The following is an 18,209-nucleotide window of genomic DNA, read 5'->3' as shown; positions in this document are numbered from 1 at the left end:
CTGAGTACTGCCTACTCCAGAATCCCACATTAGAATAGGGGGTTCTCACTCTACATACCTGTGTGGACATTCCATCTGTGGACATTCTGTCAGTATTTCATTTGGGAAAACTTTCCAATTGTGGGCTACCTGCACTAACTGGCTGTGCTAGTGTTGGCAAGCATTATAATACCACCTTTTATCATTGTAATGAGAGAATAAGCAAATATTACATGTTTGCTTGGAAAGACTTCCTGACCCCTGAACCATTCTGCTGTCACATGTGTCAAAGGTGGTTAAAGGTCAAAGGTGTTTTTTTCTGCCTACATGCTTATGATGGTTCACAGGGAACAATACACAAAATGACAGACAGGAAGTGTTCACTTAGATCTTTATTAATACGTCATTCAACACAGAATTTAATCACGTTATTTTAAAAAAGGAGGATGACCCAGGAAGAACATTGGTCAGGTCAGGCCTCGAACAGGAAATGGAGACAAGAGCCCACCCTGAGATGAACAACACTATCGTACACAAACAGAGAAGCACATTACAGCAGACTCACACGTTACTTCTCACTGTACCCCAGCAGAGACATCGACCTCGATGCAAAACCATAAAACACTGTGAAAATTACTGTTTTTTTACTTGCCTCAAAAATAATGAACGAAACAACTGTTTTTAAAAAAAGCACTCTTTGCCTCTACTGTACAACACAGTGGCCTGTAAGATCCTTCTTTAATAACAGCTGGTCAAGAGAAGTCTATGGCACTAACACTAAATAAACAACAATGTATATAAGGTTCCAAATAATGCAGAAACCATCAGATCTACCCATGCACCAATTAAGGCAACCTACCGCAGAAGTATTTTATATATTTTACTGCACTGTAACAAATGCACCTATTACTACTGTACGACATCTGTAATTACTGCTATCAGCTCTGGGTGTTCACATGTCTGATGACTCTACAGTTAGGTTTTAGCCTATCAAGGTGAGGGTCAGACGAGATCACCTCTGACCCCCACGCATAGCCTGCTTAATACTAATCATTTTTTACTAACCTGTGTACATAGCAATTTTACCCACCTCTGATCAAGTTAGCGCACATAACAAATTATGCATACTACAGTCTTATATATAATAGCATCATGGGTTCCAAAAGTAAAATATATTGAAGAAATCCTTCATTTATTTTTATGAATTACTTTTGCTTTTAAAAAGAAATAAATACTGAATGGGTAATTGAAGTGCATGTTGGCTGAGTGAAGAGCCAGTGGCTGTGGGTGGTGTGTTTTATAAATCTTTTGTTTTGATCAAAGTGACAAGTGGTTTGTCGTCAGGGCTGTAGTCTTCGTAGGTGATGGGCGTGGCATCGTACATGGCAGGTCTAGATTTCTTTCCAAATCTGTGGACAGAAACAGAAATGCATATGAGCCAATATGTTCAAATGAAGTAACCCTTTCACCTCAACATCCGTACTGATAACAAACTGCACAGCCTTGACATGATTGCTTCACAGGAACATAAGGCCAGTGTCTGGCCAATAAGTATTCAAGTCCTTGCATTCCACAGCAGGACCTGAAAACAATACTCAATACTCAAGAGGTCAGAGGTGATACAGCTTCACCTGAGAGAGGTCACTGTCCCTTGGTGTTCTGCAAGATATTTTCTCAACAACATTACGTAAAGTACCAGCCAAATGTTTAGACACACCTGATTTAGATAATGGGAAAAATGCATTCAAAGATATTTTGGTGTAAAGACTTGTGCTTAAATGTTTCTGAGAGAAATATAAATAGTGAAGTTGATGCCTATGTATGAATTTCTTTCAGAAAAAAATATTTTAGAAAATATTTTTTGGCTGCTTTGAAGAATCTAAAACATAGGATAGTTTTAATTCATTGAACACTTTTTTTGGTCACTGGATAATTCCATTTGTGTTCCATAATTGTGCATAGTTTCCATTTTATTTCATTGTTTTGATGTATTTATTGTTATTCTAAAATGTGGAAAATAGTAAGATAAAGAATGAAAGTTGTGTGCAAACTTTTGACTGGTACTGTAGGTGCGCAAAATACTGAGTGGGCCACTCCTCACCTGGCGTGGCGGATGGAGGCGATGGCGTTGCTGAACTCGCTGTCGATGCTGCGACAGTTGTAGAACTCCTGGTAGGCATGCCGGGAGGAGCCCTGGTACTCAATGCGACTGATGCGGCAGATTCCCACAATGAGGATGATGAGCATGAGGACGAAGGCCACGCACAGAGCCCCGATGATGATGTAGAGGGAGTGGCGCGGCATGCTGGGGAGTGTGTCCTCAGGGTGAGCGGCCTTCCACTGCAAGTCTGAGAGAGGGGAGGAAACACAAACGCACACACAAACCCACACACATACACACACACGTACATGCACACACACCCGAATGTACACGCTGCTGTCAGAAAGCTTTGCAAGACAAGAGATGCTGAAGGGAATGTGCATCAGGCAAAAGAACAAACAGACAGCCTGGTGAAGGTACTCACGTATCTCACAGCTTGCTCCCACCCACCCTTGTGGACAGTGACAGGTGAAGCCGTTTGATTGGTCAATACAGGTGCCGCCGTGATGGCAGGGGTTGCTGTCACACTCGTTGATATCAATCTCACAGTTTTCACCTGGATGAAAGGAGGGGTTAACTCTGCTACTCTGCATAGGGTTTGGGGCACGTTAAGCCATGACTCCAGGTGGGCACATGCAAGTAGTGTTCAGAGAGAAAGACTCACCCATGTAGCCAGGTGGGCATACACAAGTAGAATTGAGGCCAACCCTCTCACAGGTTCCCCCATTATGGCAGCGTACTTTCAGACACGGGTCCTTGTAGATCTCACAGTGTCGCCCTACAGATATAGATGCAGAAGCTGACTTGTGTGCTCTTGTACAATTACATACAGGCACAAACATACGATCACATACACACACACACACACTTACATACAAATTCATGCACACACACACACATGCTTGTACTACGTGCTACCCACCCTGGTACTGTGGGGTGCAGACACACTCATAGGCGTTCACAAGGTCCCTGCAGGTGGCATGGTTCTGACAGGGTGCTGATAGACACTCGTTATATTCCTCCTCACAATACAGCCCATGGTACCCTGGGAAAAGACAAACACTATCACTCCTCTGCATCACTTACACCTTTTACATTACAGCTACATGTGATCACCAGACTTTACATTTATAACCTAAAAATGCTTAAAGTTTCTGAATCATAATGAATCATATAATTCCTTAATCTATTACTCGTCTTTAAGATAATACAAATAAAGGTAAACGCCATACTTTCACCATATGACAATTTTTTCTCTTTTTAACTGCTACATGCTGTTTGGATACATACTACTGGTGTGACTGTGGCATTCTTTTTGTTGATTTTATTTTGATTGATTTATATTTTCCACATTTGTACCCACCAGCAAACTTAACATACTGGTTCTTCATCTTTGTATCATACGATTTCACTATGATTTTTTTATAATAGAAAACATACAATGCCTCAATTAAATCACAATGAAATTATGGTTCACTTCTGGGCAACATATTATAAAAGTGTTTATGAAACAAGCAATAAGAGAAGGGCAATAAGACTAGTTCCTGTGCTTTAACAGATGAGAAATTTAACATGCTTAACTCAGTAAAAGTGGGATTGCATTGAAGAATCACAATTTTAAAAGAGACTAATAAATTGGATAAATCTAATAAATTTTTTTGCATTGATGCTTGGAAGTATTTTGTCGCATTGAGAATAATGTATGAATGTATAAATGCTTTTAATAGCTTGCTATAATTTTTAATGGAATCATAGATGGATCCATCAAGCCAAAACTGGACCCAGGGATGATTCACTCTAGATTGTAGAAAATGAGGAACAGGCTAATATTATACTTTCTTATTATACATTTGCACTTGTTTAATATGTCTCTGCATATTACTGTAGTTTAATTTGCTTTATAGACACTCTTGGTTAGGGTGTCTAACAAAGCTTATATATTGTCTGTTTATACAGCAGGATATTTACTGAAAAATATTCAGACCCTTGCATAAGGGTACAACAGCAGTACACCACTGGAATATCAAATCAGGGATATTAATTAATTAATTAAGACGCCAGTGAAATGATGGCCAATGCATGGAGTACACCCTGCTGTCCATGGGATGGCAGTATTAGATAGAAGATGGCAAAGGTGAATGCTTGTTCTTTGTGTGCTTGTAAACATGCTCGCGTGCGCGTGCACGTGCCCGTGTGTGTGTGTGTGTGTGTGTGTGTGTGTGTGTGTGTGTGTGTGTGTGTGTGTGTGTGTGTGTGTGCGTGTTCACACGTGTGCATGCTTGCATGAGTGTGCATATGTGCATGCATGCGCGTTTATGTGTGTATGTGTATGTGTGAGTGTTGTTTTTATTAGGAGATATGCAGTCGAGTCCAAGGTCAAAACAGAGCCATCAATGAAATCTCAGGAAGGACATGTTGTTTCCTCCTCAGGAAGAGAGCAGTGAAAAAAGTCCCTTAAGACAGCAACAACAACCTTTTGGCCAGATGCTGAAAAGAGACATTTCTTTGATATGTGGTCATTAGAGACAAAAACTGTCTGTTGCGCAGTACCATACCATTTAAAGTACTGTCTCTGTATGACGTGTGTGTCTGTTTGTGATGTGTGTGTGCGCGCTGTAACACTAATAAAGCCTAGAGCGCACTTACACATGGGATACGAGTAAATGTCAGGCAGTCTCTGTGTCTTTTTTATGCCCCTTCGACCCAGCCCAGGGAGCAGATGGAATATTCATGAGAATGAGAAAAGGTCAATTATCTCCCCAAACACAGCTGCGAGTGCAAATCCCTGCCTCTGCTGCTGTTGTGTCTGCGCAGATCACTGCGTCCGCTACTGCGGAGTGCACACACTGCTGCTGTCCCATTGGACCGGGGCTGTCTGCATGGCGTGCACCGACACCCCATTGGACAGAGCTGCCTGCACAACTTTTCACGCAGGCACAGCCGCGCACAAGGGGAACGACACAGCGCTGCTGTGTCTCCATGGCAACCAGTGTGCCGAGGGAAGGGAACATTGTCATCTTATGAGAGAGAGGGAGAAAAGGGAGAGGAAGACATGGAAACAGACAAACACACTTCATTCCTACACAAAAACACACACACACACACATCTATATTTTTATCACACACAAACACAGACACCAACAGCAGGCAGTGCTCACCTGGCACACAGAGACACCTGTAGCTGGTGCCCACGCTGCGGCAGATGCCATGGGCGCAGGGGTTGAGAGCACAGAAGTCAACGAGCTGGGCACAGGTGGGGCCGGTGAAGCCAGGTGGACAGCTGCAGCCAAATCCAAAGCCACGCCCGTCTGAGAAGCAGCTGCCGTTGTTGTGGCAGGGGGAGGAGCCACAGGGGTCGATCCTCTGATCACACAAGGAGCCCTGGTACCCTGCAGAGAGAGAGAGAGAGAGAGAGAGGGAAGATAAAGAAAGAGAAGGAGACAAGAGGAAAGAGAGTAAAGATGCAGCAGAAAGTGAAAGGCGGAGGGAGCAGAGACAGGGATAGAAAGAGAGGAAACGAGGGGCGGTGTGAAATCTTAATCAGTGACCCTGCTGGCAGGAAATGACCCCCACTCCGCAGTCTGTCTTTGTTGTGTTGCGACAAAAAATGTTGCATCGATCACAGCACTTACAGCTACTTCCAACACTCACATACACAGAGGTTCCTCCTTAAATCTGGAGTGCAAACATCTGCCCCTGCAGGTGAAACCTGATCAGACCCTGCTGTCTCAGCTCTCCATTGCAATCAATAAGAAATGGCCGGTGGGACTGGGGGCACGGCATCCCCAGGCGAAACCCGCGCTGATGGAATTGCTGTGGTCGTATTTCACCTTTAATACGCAGGGCTGGGGAGAATGAAGCCCCGTTACTCTCCTCTCCGCTGCCATGGCAATGACCCCAATAAGGCAGGCTTTGATGGAATATTCTCCCGATCAGGAGGGGAGAGGCACTCCATCTTAAGTGTGGGCAATGGAAGGTGGGACACAGTGGTTTGTTTTTGTCTTTTTTTGGAGACAGAGGTTCTGAGTAAGTGTGTTTTACATGAATAGTTATGCAGCTGTGGTGCCCGGGGTGCTCATTTATGAAACAGTCACAGGCACACGCTGTACCTTTACCCCATTATGTGAACATTTCAGTAAAAAAAAAACAGAAATTTATCAAACCTGAACATAGTGTAAGAAACGTTTTCACCCAAACAAAACATTTCAGACATGACACAAGCATGTTTCCTCTTGGCCGCAGAACCACTCTGGTAGTACCACACCTCTGTTTCTTGTACACAGTCACAAGATGAATATTGTGCGAAGTCAGGCTATTTTGGGGTTTTGAATTGGATTGTTATTGCAAGCTGTGTTTAAAACCAAGCTCAATACTGGGTGCCATCAGAAAATTCTACGTTACCTTAGGTATCCGACTATACATACATTGAATAAATCATTAACAGATGGCACATTGGGTGGCCTTAAGTGTAAATGTCATGCCATATTCATCTGAAAAAAAATTTTACAGCATGAGAACTTTATACATGTCAATACATACAGATTATTTATTTGAAATGTGCTCTAAATTATGTTAAATAATCCAGGCCGTATTTTGGCAGGATTAGTGATACACATGAAGGCACTTTACTTATAACAATATTTTATGACATTACACGATTTTCAGGGAATATGCTGTGGTCCTAATGGTGGAAAAGTACAGCAGGTAGAGGCGCAGGAGGTGGTTTTTCAACGTCACTCTCTGGAGTGATGGCTGACAGTGCACTTCGCTTCCCTTGTCATGCCGTATTTCTCACTTCCAACTTCAAACTGAAGTAGTTCTTTCAGTTTCTGAGCAGAGTGGCACACGTACGAGGCTGACATAAAAGCGCATGTCATTTCCTACCAAACAGCCCTCGCAAATTTATTTGCTACACTACTCCTTAGACAGTCAATCAACAGTTATTATTTTTTTTAATTTTATGTCATAAACACTGCCATTACCATCTTGTATTAAAAGATATTCCTTCTGTCTGCAGGAAGCATGTTCCTTCTGAGACTGTTTTTCACAGAGACATTTTTTGCATGAATGTATTACAATTAAGGGCATACATTACCATTACCAAGTCAAAAGTTTCTAGGTGGAATTCAACGGCTCATGCATGACCACAATGTCAGGATTAGGGTTATACATCTCATAGTCACTCACACACACACACACACACACACACATGCTTTTTGCTGGTTTTGTTTCAGCTTTTTTCTTTGGTATGGCCATACACATCATCACACAGCAGAGGCAGTCTACTCCCAGGTGGAACTATAAATATGATGCACCCCAGAGACTTTGGGGAGGAGTGAATGTCAATGGCGGCACTTTCAAAGTGATGAGAGGATGGTTTGGTTAGTGCATTGAAAATATCACTGATCATAGACTGTGAGCAGAGCCCAATGTGGTTTTCAAGGCCATTAACTATGAAGGGTTTTGAGGACCCATTGCCTAGATTTTGCACCATTGCCATTTGTTTTTCTGCAGTGTGGGAGAAGGGTTTTATACTGTGCCACCACATTGTAAAGTGACATGGCCCCGGCCTTGTGGCCCTCACTCTCAGGGGTTAGGCGTCTATCTCACTAGAGTTAGGCCACATCTCTCTTAGCTCTACATACACTTAGGTAGGTGAATTACAGCTTTCAAGTCGGAGAGGTGTTGGTCTGTGACAATATGTATATAGAATATACAGAATGATTTATCAATGGGAATGTGTGTAGGTGGGTCGTACATACCTTTCATGAATCACACTTGACATTTGTGCACACCACTTCTCAAAATAGTTTCATTCACAATATAGTATGAAGCCTATGAACAATTGATAAATGAAGAAGCCGGGATTTAGCTTTTCTGCAGTTCAAGTCTGTAGACTTATAGTGTGAAAAGAGGAGTCTATTCTTACAGCATGTAGGGTGAGGTCTGTATGAAGAGTGTTTATCTTGGCTACCTGGACATGTACAAATAAAGTACAAATGTACAAATGCAGTCTTACTGTGTGAACTACTTGGGTCTGCAGTCTTACTGTGTCAGCTATGGAGTCTGTGGTCTTACTGTGTGAAGAGTGATGTGTGTAGTCGCACAGTATGACAGCCACAGTGCTCTTTATTATGACACAGCATTGTGCGGTACAGTAAATCACCTGGAGGAAAAAGTAATTTTCCCTCAAGGTGATGTTGGTCTATTTCAGTGTCTGAGAGGCAGAGGGGCAGCCCTGTTTCCTGTCCTGGTTAGGAGATGAGAAGCGACGCGTCGGACACAATACACGGTCTCCCCGGGCTAATCACTCTACTTCTGATCTCCCGCAGGACCGTGAAAAATGCTTTCCAATCACACTCCATAAAGAGCAAAGGGACAAACACTTTCCTCCTCCTCCTTTTTTTTGTGTGGCAGCAGATTTTGTCAGGATGTCCACCCTCCATCTCCCTCTCAAACTGTGTCAAACGCATCAGAGGACGGAGGGGAGAGAAAGAGGGGGGAGCGGGAGCACGGAGAAGAAAAAGAGCAGGTCTATTTTTAGCAGTCTCTGAGGATGTGAGCAGAGGCTGCAGCACGCAGTCAGAACCACTGCCACATGGTTTCGGTGGACCGGCTGATGTAGCAGAGGAGGACTAAAGAATCCAACTTCAGGACCTGGTCAGCGTTGACAGCCCCCCAAGACACTACCCATAATTCATCCTGTCATCAGAAGCCTTGGTCAGTGGGTGGATTGACAGAGGCTGTGAAATAAAAGGGGGCCTCGCTCGCTGCCGGCAACGCGTGCAAAACCCTGCCAGAGCTGGAAAGCCGCAGAAGTCACACTGGACAAGAACAGGAGGGATGGGACCCTCGATGTAGAGACCGCATCCCCACCCTCCCGCCTTTTAAAGCAGAGTCTTTGAGGCAGTGGACACAGCCCTCAAGGGACAGAACTGCCTGGGTGGGGTGGGGCGATAATGCGACAGCAGGGGAAAGGTGAGTGTCAAGATAGGGGGTGCTTGGATCATAAAAGAATCAAAATGAACCATTTCATTTTAATTTATCCAAATGAACCATTTCTCCATCCTTCTCAGGAACAGTTACAGCAAAAATAAAGTTCAAACTTAAATTTATTTTACACCTCATTATATACCAAAATTTTCAGATTTAAGATTTTTAGTCATCCTTACTACATCCTTACTGCTCTTTAAAAGGTGTACCCACTCTTTGTCTTTCAATCAAAAATACTGGCAAGGTTGGCCCTTCCCTGCAGGAAAGGTCATTAATTCTCCTATTGCACCACGTATAGCTCATTAATAAACCTCAGAGTAAACTGAAATTATTCCATGACATTCAATCCTTTATTGGCTAAGCAGACATCCTTATCCAGGGCAACATTCACAGCTCATATTTCACGTGTGATCCATTTACGCTGATTGCTATTTATGGAAGCTGCCGCCTGGGACTAAAGCCTGGAACCTTTGGGTTATAAGCCCAGCTCCCAGCACTGCAGAGCAACCACCCTGCTACACCAACCCCTGTTTAATACAACTGACTTTTAATGCAGCTGTACACTGCAAAGCCCAGAGAGCTCCGCAACGCGCACTGTTACCTAACCAAGGCATTAACTATTTAGAGCTGCGCTCCGCAACTTTACCACGCTGATTAAAGAACGCTAAAGCTGTTCCTCTCTATTGTTGCAGCCGTTTCTGAAAGAGCAGCAGTTTTGTATATGTATCGGAGCACTTGCACTGCGTATAAATAATTCAACGGGGAATTTATTGCTCAGTGGTCCTGACGGAAGCCGTGACTACTCTGGGGACGTTAGAAGGATCGTGCAAGGATTTCTGCTTTTTGTGTTTTATTTAAATTTTATTTGTTTATTTAAGGGGGAGCAGGGGTGGGCAGGGGTCTATAAGACGCTTGGAGCGTATCCTTATTCAGGTCTGTCTTGGCAGTGCAGTATGAGGAGAGGGGCCCAGGGGACCGCAGGTCATTAGAGTGTTGGGGTTTCATTAGAACAGAGGAGGAGGATTTAAATCAGGCTACAGAGTGGCACAGATCGACAGGCAGCAGAGGCAGAATCAGGCTCAGAATCAGGGCGTCCCATCAGAAGCCTGGGGACTGGCTGGTAGCCATCAGCAGTGTGCCACTACATAATTTATACTGGTTTTATCCCATGCTGTGTGTATTGTTATTGAACTGTGTATTCCCTTTGAAACGTTGAACAGTGTACTGTGTATTGAGCAAAGTAAATGTGCCATTGTTGTCTTATATGAAATACAGATACTGGACACCTGGCACTGTGGATTCAGATCAGACGAGGCTGTGGGATTATGATGGTACTGTCATGTACAGCATCTGGGACCAATCTGGGGTAATGCTGTGTTCTGGAATCAGGTCCACATCAAGTTTGGCACTGAACAAAGCTTGAAATTAGGCTACAGTTCTTAAAATGAGTCAAGATGAGGCCGGTTTCTGGAATGAGGTCTACATTTTGCTAGTATTCTGGAGCTGGGTTGAGATTAGACTGAGTTCTGTATCGGTATCGAGACTAGGGTGGGTTCTGGTGCTGGGTGGGGCTAACATCTGGTCCTAACAACAGGGCTGAGATTAGAATAGAGTGCCATAGAAAGGCTTGCTTCTATGACTGGGTCAGTGACAGTGATCCCTACCTTCTGGGCAGAGGCAGGTAGGTCCAAGGAGGCCATTGGAGCAGGTGGCACCATTCTTACAGGGCTGAGAGAGGCAATGATCCACCAACACCTGGCAACGTTCTCCTGTGTACCCTGGAACACACATCACTATGGTTAGCAAGGCATGTACAATACACATACATTACACTGCTATGTATCATGACACACACAATACATGTAACAAGACTCTGTAACACCATTGAAATTCACACGGTACTCCCCTGTGTACCTTCTAACTAAAGACATGTAGCGCAATACTGTAACACATTTAACACCGTAACTCACTCTTATGCCCTGGAATGGACAACACTATAATACACTAATAATACTATAATACACTATAATAATATAATAATATAATAAAGTCTGGTTACTTTTCCCATATGCTGGCAGTTTCTGTGTGGTGAAAAGTCATTCAAATACCAATGTGAATTCTGAGTCAGTACATTCAGTGCAACTAAGCTTCACAGAAAGCCCCAAATTGATTTAGTCAGTAATGTATTAAAACAAGATAAGGCTAAAGTCACCAACACAGTCAGTACAAAGGGAAAATATGACACATCTAAAATGTTTCACTATCACTTGGCTGAAACAGTTAACAAACTTTATTAAAACTGAAAAACTGGACAAGGAAAAAATGAAAGCGAAAATGGTGCCTGAAAAGCGACAGTCTAATTGTAAGAGTCTGGTAACTACAAAGGTCAGCAAACTAATTTGGCAGAGTCCACATTCTCACACACGCTCTCTGGACTTAAAATTCCGACACTGTCAGACAGATCTCGTCAAAACAGCAATACCTCTCACTTAAATGCTTGATGAGACGCCGGAGATGACGGAGGGCAAACCCAAAAGTGTCAGCGGCTGTCTAGGCAGACTCATTAGACTGGGGGTACAAACATTGGCTTTGGCTGGATATGCTAATTTCACACTGAATTCCGCAGGCTAGAATGCGTAAAACCTGATTTGAAACAAGAATGCACTGCATTGTTTTCATCCCCTGTTGCCCATTAATAGGCAACACATCAAACAATTGAGAACTTTGTAAAGGCCAAGAAAGTTGCAACACGAGTAATTTTCAGCGATAGCAGGGGCAACATAGGTTTCAGAGGAGCCTGGAGTGCTCCACAGAGGGGCAGAAAACAAGGATTGGGCACAAGATCTGCACACAGACACCCATTTTTTCTATTTTATCATAGAGGGGCAACAAGACGCATAGACGATTCTATTCCAAAAGAGGGGAGATGAAAAATATCTAGCAGCAGCAGCCAGGGATTTAGAGGGCAGTAGCTGAGAGAGTAAGAGACTTTCAGAAATATAATGAAAACATATTGTGGGTGAGAAAAACTTACATCAGACCCTGCATTGGATGCAGTGTCTTATTGTCATATTGAGTCTTTCCCAGGAGATTTCTTGTTTTTCCTTTCCACTTTCCTTTCCAACTAAAATTTAAGGTGAAAGTACAATGCTTGAAAGTGAAATTGATTACAAGCTGCTTCAGAGCATTATGCCTGAACCATTAAACTTGGATGATGAGATCATATCAAATATTTTTGTAACATCTAAGAACATCATGGGAACCTCATGGAATCTCACACACATATACTGAATTTAAAGGTCAAGTTGGTGTATTACCACCACTTTGAAATGGAATCAAAAAAATTTATGTGCCTTAAAATTTTATGTGTATATGGATTCAGCAAATGTAACAAATTTCTACTACTCAGTCCTGTAGCTTTTAAATGAAGTAAATATCTTACATCTTTACCTGTGCTCTTGCTTGCCACATGAATTGGTATGTGCTCCAAAAATATTAACCAAGACTGTCAATATTAGCTATTCTTACAGAAAATGCCATTGATATTGTACCTTACTGTAGGGATTTGTGAGGACTACAGTATTAGCATTTGAAAGTGTTGGGTTTATAGATCCTACTTCAATTGGTGAAACTGATTATGTACAGGTTTTTAGATTTTATCTTCTATAGTTTTTGTATTACTCTGAGCTATGGCTGTAAAATTAACCCTAGAAAATGCTTTGAAGTTACAAAAAACATATTGACATTCCACCAAGACAGAAGCCACAATTTGTGAGATATCAGCTAGTGTATCTACTTTCCCTAGTGTAAAACAGGAAAAGCTTTCAGATTCTTGGAAAGAGAAAAAATTAAGACACTAAAATTTGTTCAAGGGAAATTTGATTATTTAATTATCATTATTGACAGCATGAAATGGGGCTTTTCCTAGTGGGCCGATAACATTCTTACAACAATTAAATGTTTTCAGCAAAGCAATGCCAAATTTGTGCTACAATCGGATGCATCTAAACAAGGTTGGGGAGCTCAACTTGATGACATCACTACAGGGGGTAGATGGATGGAAGAGGAATCAATGTGGCGTATTAATTAGCTATAATTGACTGCAGCTTTATTTGCTTTGAATACCCTATGCTGTGATACATTCTATACTTTAATTCAGCTTCAGTTAGATAATATGGCTGCTGATGAAAATGTGAATAGTATTAAATAAATTCAATTTCATTCCATGGCATAGGAAATTATGTTGTGACATGTAAAAGAAGACATTTGGTCGCCTACCACTCAAAAAACTTAAATTTACAAATAGACAAATTACTTTCATTGAAGCCTAATCTGTAAGCATTTCACATAGCCCCAGAATATATTTCTGAGTTGCAGACCCCATATGTACTCAGTAGACGGCTCAGATCTTTTGCAAAAGGTCGACTACAGTGTGTGTCCCAAAAACCTGTTTTAAAATCAAAGGGGACTTGGCCTTCTCTGTACAGACCCTTGAATTATGGACTACCTGAACACATTAGAGCCACACAGAAAGCCTACCTATTCAAATCCAAAGACATTTTTTTTTTATTACTTTATTTTTTTATTATTTTTTTAGAACTAATTGTTCCTCAGTTTGAATTGTTCCTCTTTAAGCCAGACATTCTTCTGTGGAAATATAATGTATATCACCTAAAAGAATAGGCTTAAAGAGGAACAATTCAAACTGAGGAACAATTAGCTGGGTAATTGTTTTCATTCAAAGGCCTGGTTTTGGCCACTGGCCACCGTAAAACTAACAAACAAAAAACAACTAGCTAAAATGAAAAACTGATGATAATATCTCATTCCACAGAAAGAATTCTGAATGTAATAGCAGGTATAGCAGGCAACTTTCTCATTTTAAAAAACACAGTGAAAGAATCAAATTAGGTTCACCGCAAGGTTAAATTTGAGATGGCTATTTTGCCTGGCTGACAAAAGATTGTGAGCATGCAATATTGCAGTCAGAGTCCTACATCTTTGAAATAACCCTTGGAATCATGCATTCCAAAGACATCTTCCCCTTTGCTTGGTGAGGAATATGGATTATGGATTTTCAAGGTTCCCTCTTTGCACCATAGGGCTTAACTAGGGCTGAATGATGCTGTGCCTGACTGTCCCTGGATCTGAAAGGAAATCGCACAGATTTGGTGGTGAATGGCATCAAATGACAGCGTTACATCACTGTGAAGGACGGGTGGAAGATGTATGATAGGCTGGCTTGTACAAAACAACCAAAACTTGTTACCTTATTACACCAGACCTTTGCACGGTCTCACTGTTCAAAATGGAGGCATGTGGAAATACGTAGGCAGATTTTTGTGTGGGGGTGGCATGAATAACTTATCCACAATCAGACAAAGGTTCATGGTCTTTTACAGTGTCTTGTTTGTCAATATCTGTGGTTAAAAAGCCTTCCCATTATAAAAACCTGCAACCAACCACAGAAAAAATTGTGAAAACAAGTATGAATGGGAAGGTTTGCTGCTCTATGCTGCTATGCTTTTAAGTCGCAAATTGAACAGGAATGTGTACAAGATTGTATGCAGTATGTGCATATTCAGGCTTTACCTGTAGAGATTTTTTAAATACGAAGTAGCTAAACTTAATCCATATAATAAATTGAAGACCAAGAGTATAAAAATACAGATAATAGAAGGGTGGGAGGGTATGTGACTTACTTAGGCAAGTCAATTACAGAGTGTAAACAGTGAGTAATCACAAATAAGAAAGACACTTTTAACAAAATTAATTTCATTGATCTGATTAAACTTAAACGTTTTAGTGCCTAGCAAATTTTTACAGCAGTAGACAGCCTGCTGTAATTAGGAGAACACACTGGGATAATCAATAAATAAATACATTCCTGACAATTCTGACAATACAACTTTAGTGAATACACTCACTTCATCTGATGAGACTTTGAGGTTATCTGCATTACGGAAATCAGTATCTGTGCAGTTGTTACAAAAGATACGCACATACTGTGTGCTTTCGACGCAGAGGCATCTATACCAGCTTTACCCATTAAGGTTGTGATACACTTTCTGTTAGTACTTGTACTAAAAGATTGAAAAGGTTTAAGGTGGCTGATTATAAACTTCTTATAATAGCTGTTGTGAGAATGTATTCTGGATAGCAGGAAGACTCTCATCCACACTGTATGATTCCAGTTCAATGAAAATCTTAACTGCTGCCTAAAAGAATAGACTTTTGATGTTATTTTTTGTTTTGAGAAAGTAACCTTTTTTCTTTCATTCATACAAATGTTGTCTTCTTGTCACAATTCACCTGTCAGCCAGAACAAACAAGCTACAAACAGATACACACAAACACAATACATTCCAACTTAACACACACCTCAGGTTGTCTGATTAATTCAGCACCTCACATCCAACAGCATCATTCATTTATATTCTGTATAACACAGGCAACATCAATCATTTGCTCCCTCCACGACATTGAGAGTAGACAGTCCTACACTTCATAGACAGGAAGGGAGACTGCTGATGATCATTAGCGTGTTTTAGCCAGCATGCAGCCCTCCTTCAAAAATAAGACCGCCCCTATGAATTTATGAGCAAATTAGAGCTAAACAACCAGGCTAAAGACAGCGCACATCTGCAGAGCTGGTAAAGATAAGACTTATGCCTCAGACTATGCCCCTGTAGAACAGGTACAGATGAGGCTGAGAAACTGAGGTTACACACCTGGAGGACAAGTGCAGGTGAAGTTGCGTCCCTCGTCACCCTGCGTCACATCACTGCAGGTGCCGCCGTTCTCACAGGGCTTCAGGCGGCAGGCGTCAAACTCCTCACAGAAGATTCCAGAGTACTCCTCCTCACACTCACAGTAAAAGGTACTCTGCAACACAAAGAGATCATATAACAGATCCTGAGTCAAAGGGGCAGGATTCTCAGTGACATTGCACACAATCATTGGTCCATCCTAGAGGGGGCGGAGATGAGGGTGCTGTTGGTGTGATACTATTTGACAGCTGTGTTGCACCGCTGTGTTAACATGATGTTAGTGTAATGTTAGGTTGATGTTGTGATGATATAGGTGTTGTATGACTGATGTTATCTATGGAGCTGCAAAGTGCACTCTGATGCCCCTACCTTGGTGGGCTGTGTGACACACCTCCCCTTTCCAGAGCATTCAGGGTCACTGAAGCGGCTCCCCGGCTCCACACAGCTGCTGGCCTTCACTGTGAGGTGGAGGCGCAGTAACACCTCAGAAACACCAGGGGTGCCACTGCGCAGGAAACCTGCAAAGATAGGGCAAGCTCTGAATGACATCCACCATTTGGGGTTGGGAACCCACTGACCAATGAGTGTTAAAATGAAGACAAGTCAACCAGTGCAAGAGTGAGGGCTAACCAGTCAGTAACTTGGGAAATTTTCATGGAGCATATGTGACACAGATTCCTGCTTTATGTGCAAATCAAATGTGGAATGACATTTTTTCTTCATTTAATATTTCCTCTTGAATCCCAGACAGGACTGTAGGCTGTCAACACTGACTGTATGAACATACAGTAGGTATTGCACTAATGTTAGCCATAAATGTCTGGAAAATAGAATCCCAATTACTGGTAAGATTGCATATATATGTAATGCGCTAAATCATAGAAGTAAGGCTTGAGGGTTCAAATCCCAGATAAAGCCTTGGTAAACTACCCTTGATCAAAATGACTTGGCTGTTTAAGATTTAAAAACGTATGTGTTTTGGACAAGGGTCTTTGCAGCTTGGTGTTAGGAAAGCACATAGCAATATATATATATATGAGTGTTCACAGAGTAAACCAAGCTAACACATTTTGTTGTTGTTTTTGTCATGATGTTTGTGTGTATATGAATCATAGCCTTAAGGCCATCTAGGCCATGTCTCCTACTAAAGAGGTACTGATTGAAGTGGTTGGATACCAGGCTGATCATTTAGAAATAAGGAAACAGCTACCCTACAATAAAATGGCAACTGAGGTTTAAATAAGAAATTACCCTTTTCAAATCAGTGAGGAAACTGTCAGTTATCACTGCAATCATGTGATGTTACAATACTAATCTATAATACCTACAAACAATCATTGAAATAAAGCATTGTAATGGTGAAAATATGGATACAAACAAGCACTGTTTGTTTTCCTTAATTTAGTTTTTCTAATGAGCCATAATTGAGCTTACTGACAGACATCCTAGACTGAGGCCATGATTAGAAGTCTGCACTGAGCTGGTTGCGCTGAGCAGGAGGACAGTGCAGCCAAAGGTTCTGCAGACAAAGGCATTAGGAGACTGCAGCTCCAGCCAGCGCAGTAACGTCACTCGCTGCGACCTCATCACCCTTCGCTAAGCCCGGCCAGCCACACACATCCACAGAGCAGCCTCTCTCCCTTAGTGCTGTGACGCACTGCTCAGAGACTCTGAATCACAGACACACAGACACAAGCAGAGCAGAAATCTCACACACTCCCAATCTCTGCTCACTCACAACACTGTGTCTCTAAGAATCACACAGTCACTAGCTGCTTAAATACACACAGACACAGAACCACAGCTCCATCACTGTGCTTTCACACAGACAAACACACACACACACACACTTTGCTCAAACACACTTGGCACCACAATTCAACTTCTTTGTGGACACACGAACACACACACATAAACAGATCCAGACACATTTCCATTATCAATGTAGTACAACTCTCTGTCTGTGTATTCAGTACGCTGAAGGTCACTGACACCTAAACGTTCAGATTTAACATAACCCCAATATACAGCAGGCCCTGTAATGGTTTTTCAGTATGATGTACTCTTTATATCAACTGCACACGTACTTACACACACACACACACACACACACACACATTTTCACGACCAAAAATGCTAAGGAGCATGGGAAGAGAGGCTTACCCAGGAAGTAGCTGTGACCGAGGGGGAGGGACTCATCTGGCAGAACCAGCCCATCAGAAGCCTGCTGGATCCAAACGATGGTGCCGTCCAGGATGGAGCAGCGCTGGAACTCATCCTCACTGACCCGCCACAGAACTGCACTCCCGCTAACATTCACCTGGATCCTGCCGGGAAAAAGAGCCTGACCTGACACATTCCATTCA

General features: G+C 42.2%; 1 protein-coding gene across 1 annotated transcript in view; it reads right to left on the bottom strand.

Moving 5' to 3' along the window:
* Positions 1 to 395: 395 nt before the first annotated feature.
* Positions 396 to 18,209, bottom strand: part of dner (delta/notch-like EGF repeat containing) — a 39,396-nt gene continuing 21,582 nt past the window's right edge. Inside the window, exons 4-13 of the mRNA XM_036537396.1 lie at positions 18,007 to 18,170; positions 16,213 to 16,361; positions 15,805 to 15,958; positions 10,738 to 10,851; positions 5,239 to 5,469; positions 3,003 to 3,125; positions 2,745 to 2,858; positions 2,505 to 2,636; positions 2,081 to 2,327; positions 396 to 1,388 (exon numbers count right to left, since the gene is read on the bottom strand). Coding sequence (XP_036393289.1) covers positions 1,277 to 1,388; positions 2,081 to 2,327; positions 2,505 to 2,636; positions 2,745 to 2,858; positions 3,003 to 3,125; positions 5,239 to 5,469; positions 10,738 to 10,851; positions 15,805 to 15,958; positions 16,213 to 16,361; positions 18,007 to 18,170 — 1,540 coding nt within the window. The 3' untranslated portion in view covers positions 396 to 1,276. The remainder of the gene's footprint in view (positions 1,389 to 2,080; positions 2,328 to 2,504; positions 2,637 to 2,744; positions 2,859 to 3,002; positions 3,126 to 5,238; positions 5,470 to 10,737; positions 10,852 to 15,804; positions 15,959 to 16,212; positions 16,362 to 18,006; positions 18,171 to 18,209) is intronic.

This window comes from Megalops cyprinoides, chromosome 9 (genome assembly GCF_013368585.1).
Source record: "Megalops cyprinoides isolate fMegCyp1 chromosome 9, fMegCyp1.pri, whole genome shotgun sequence".
Lineage (NCBI taxonomy): Eukaryota > Metazoa > Chordata > Actinopteri > Elopiformes > Megalopidae > Megalops > Megalops cyprinoides.
This window is presented reverse-complemented; position numbering and strand designations above follow the sequence as displayed.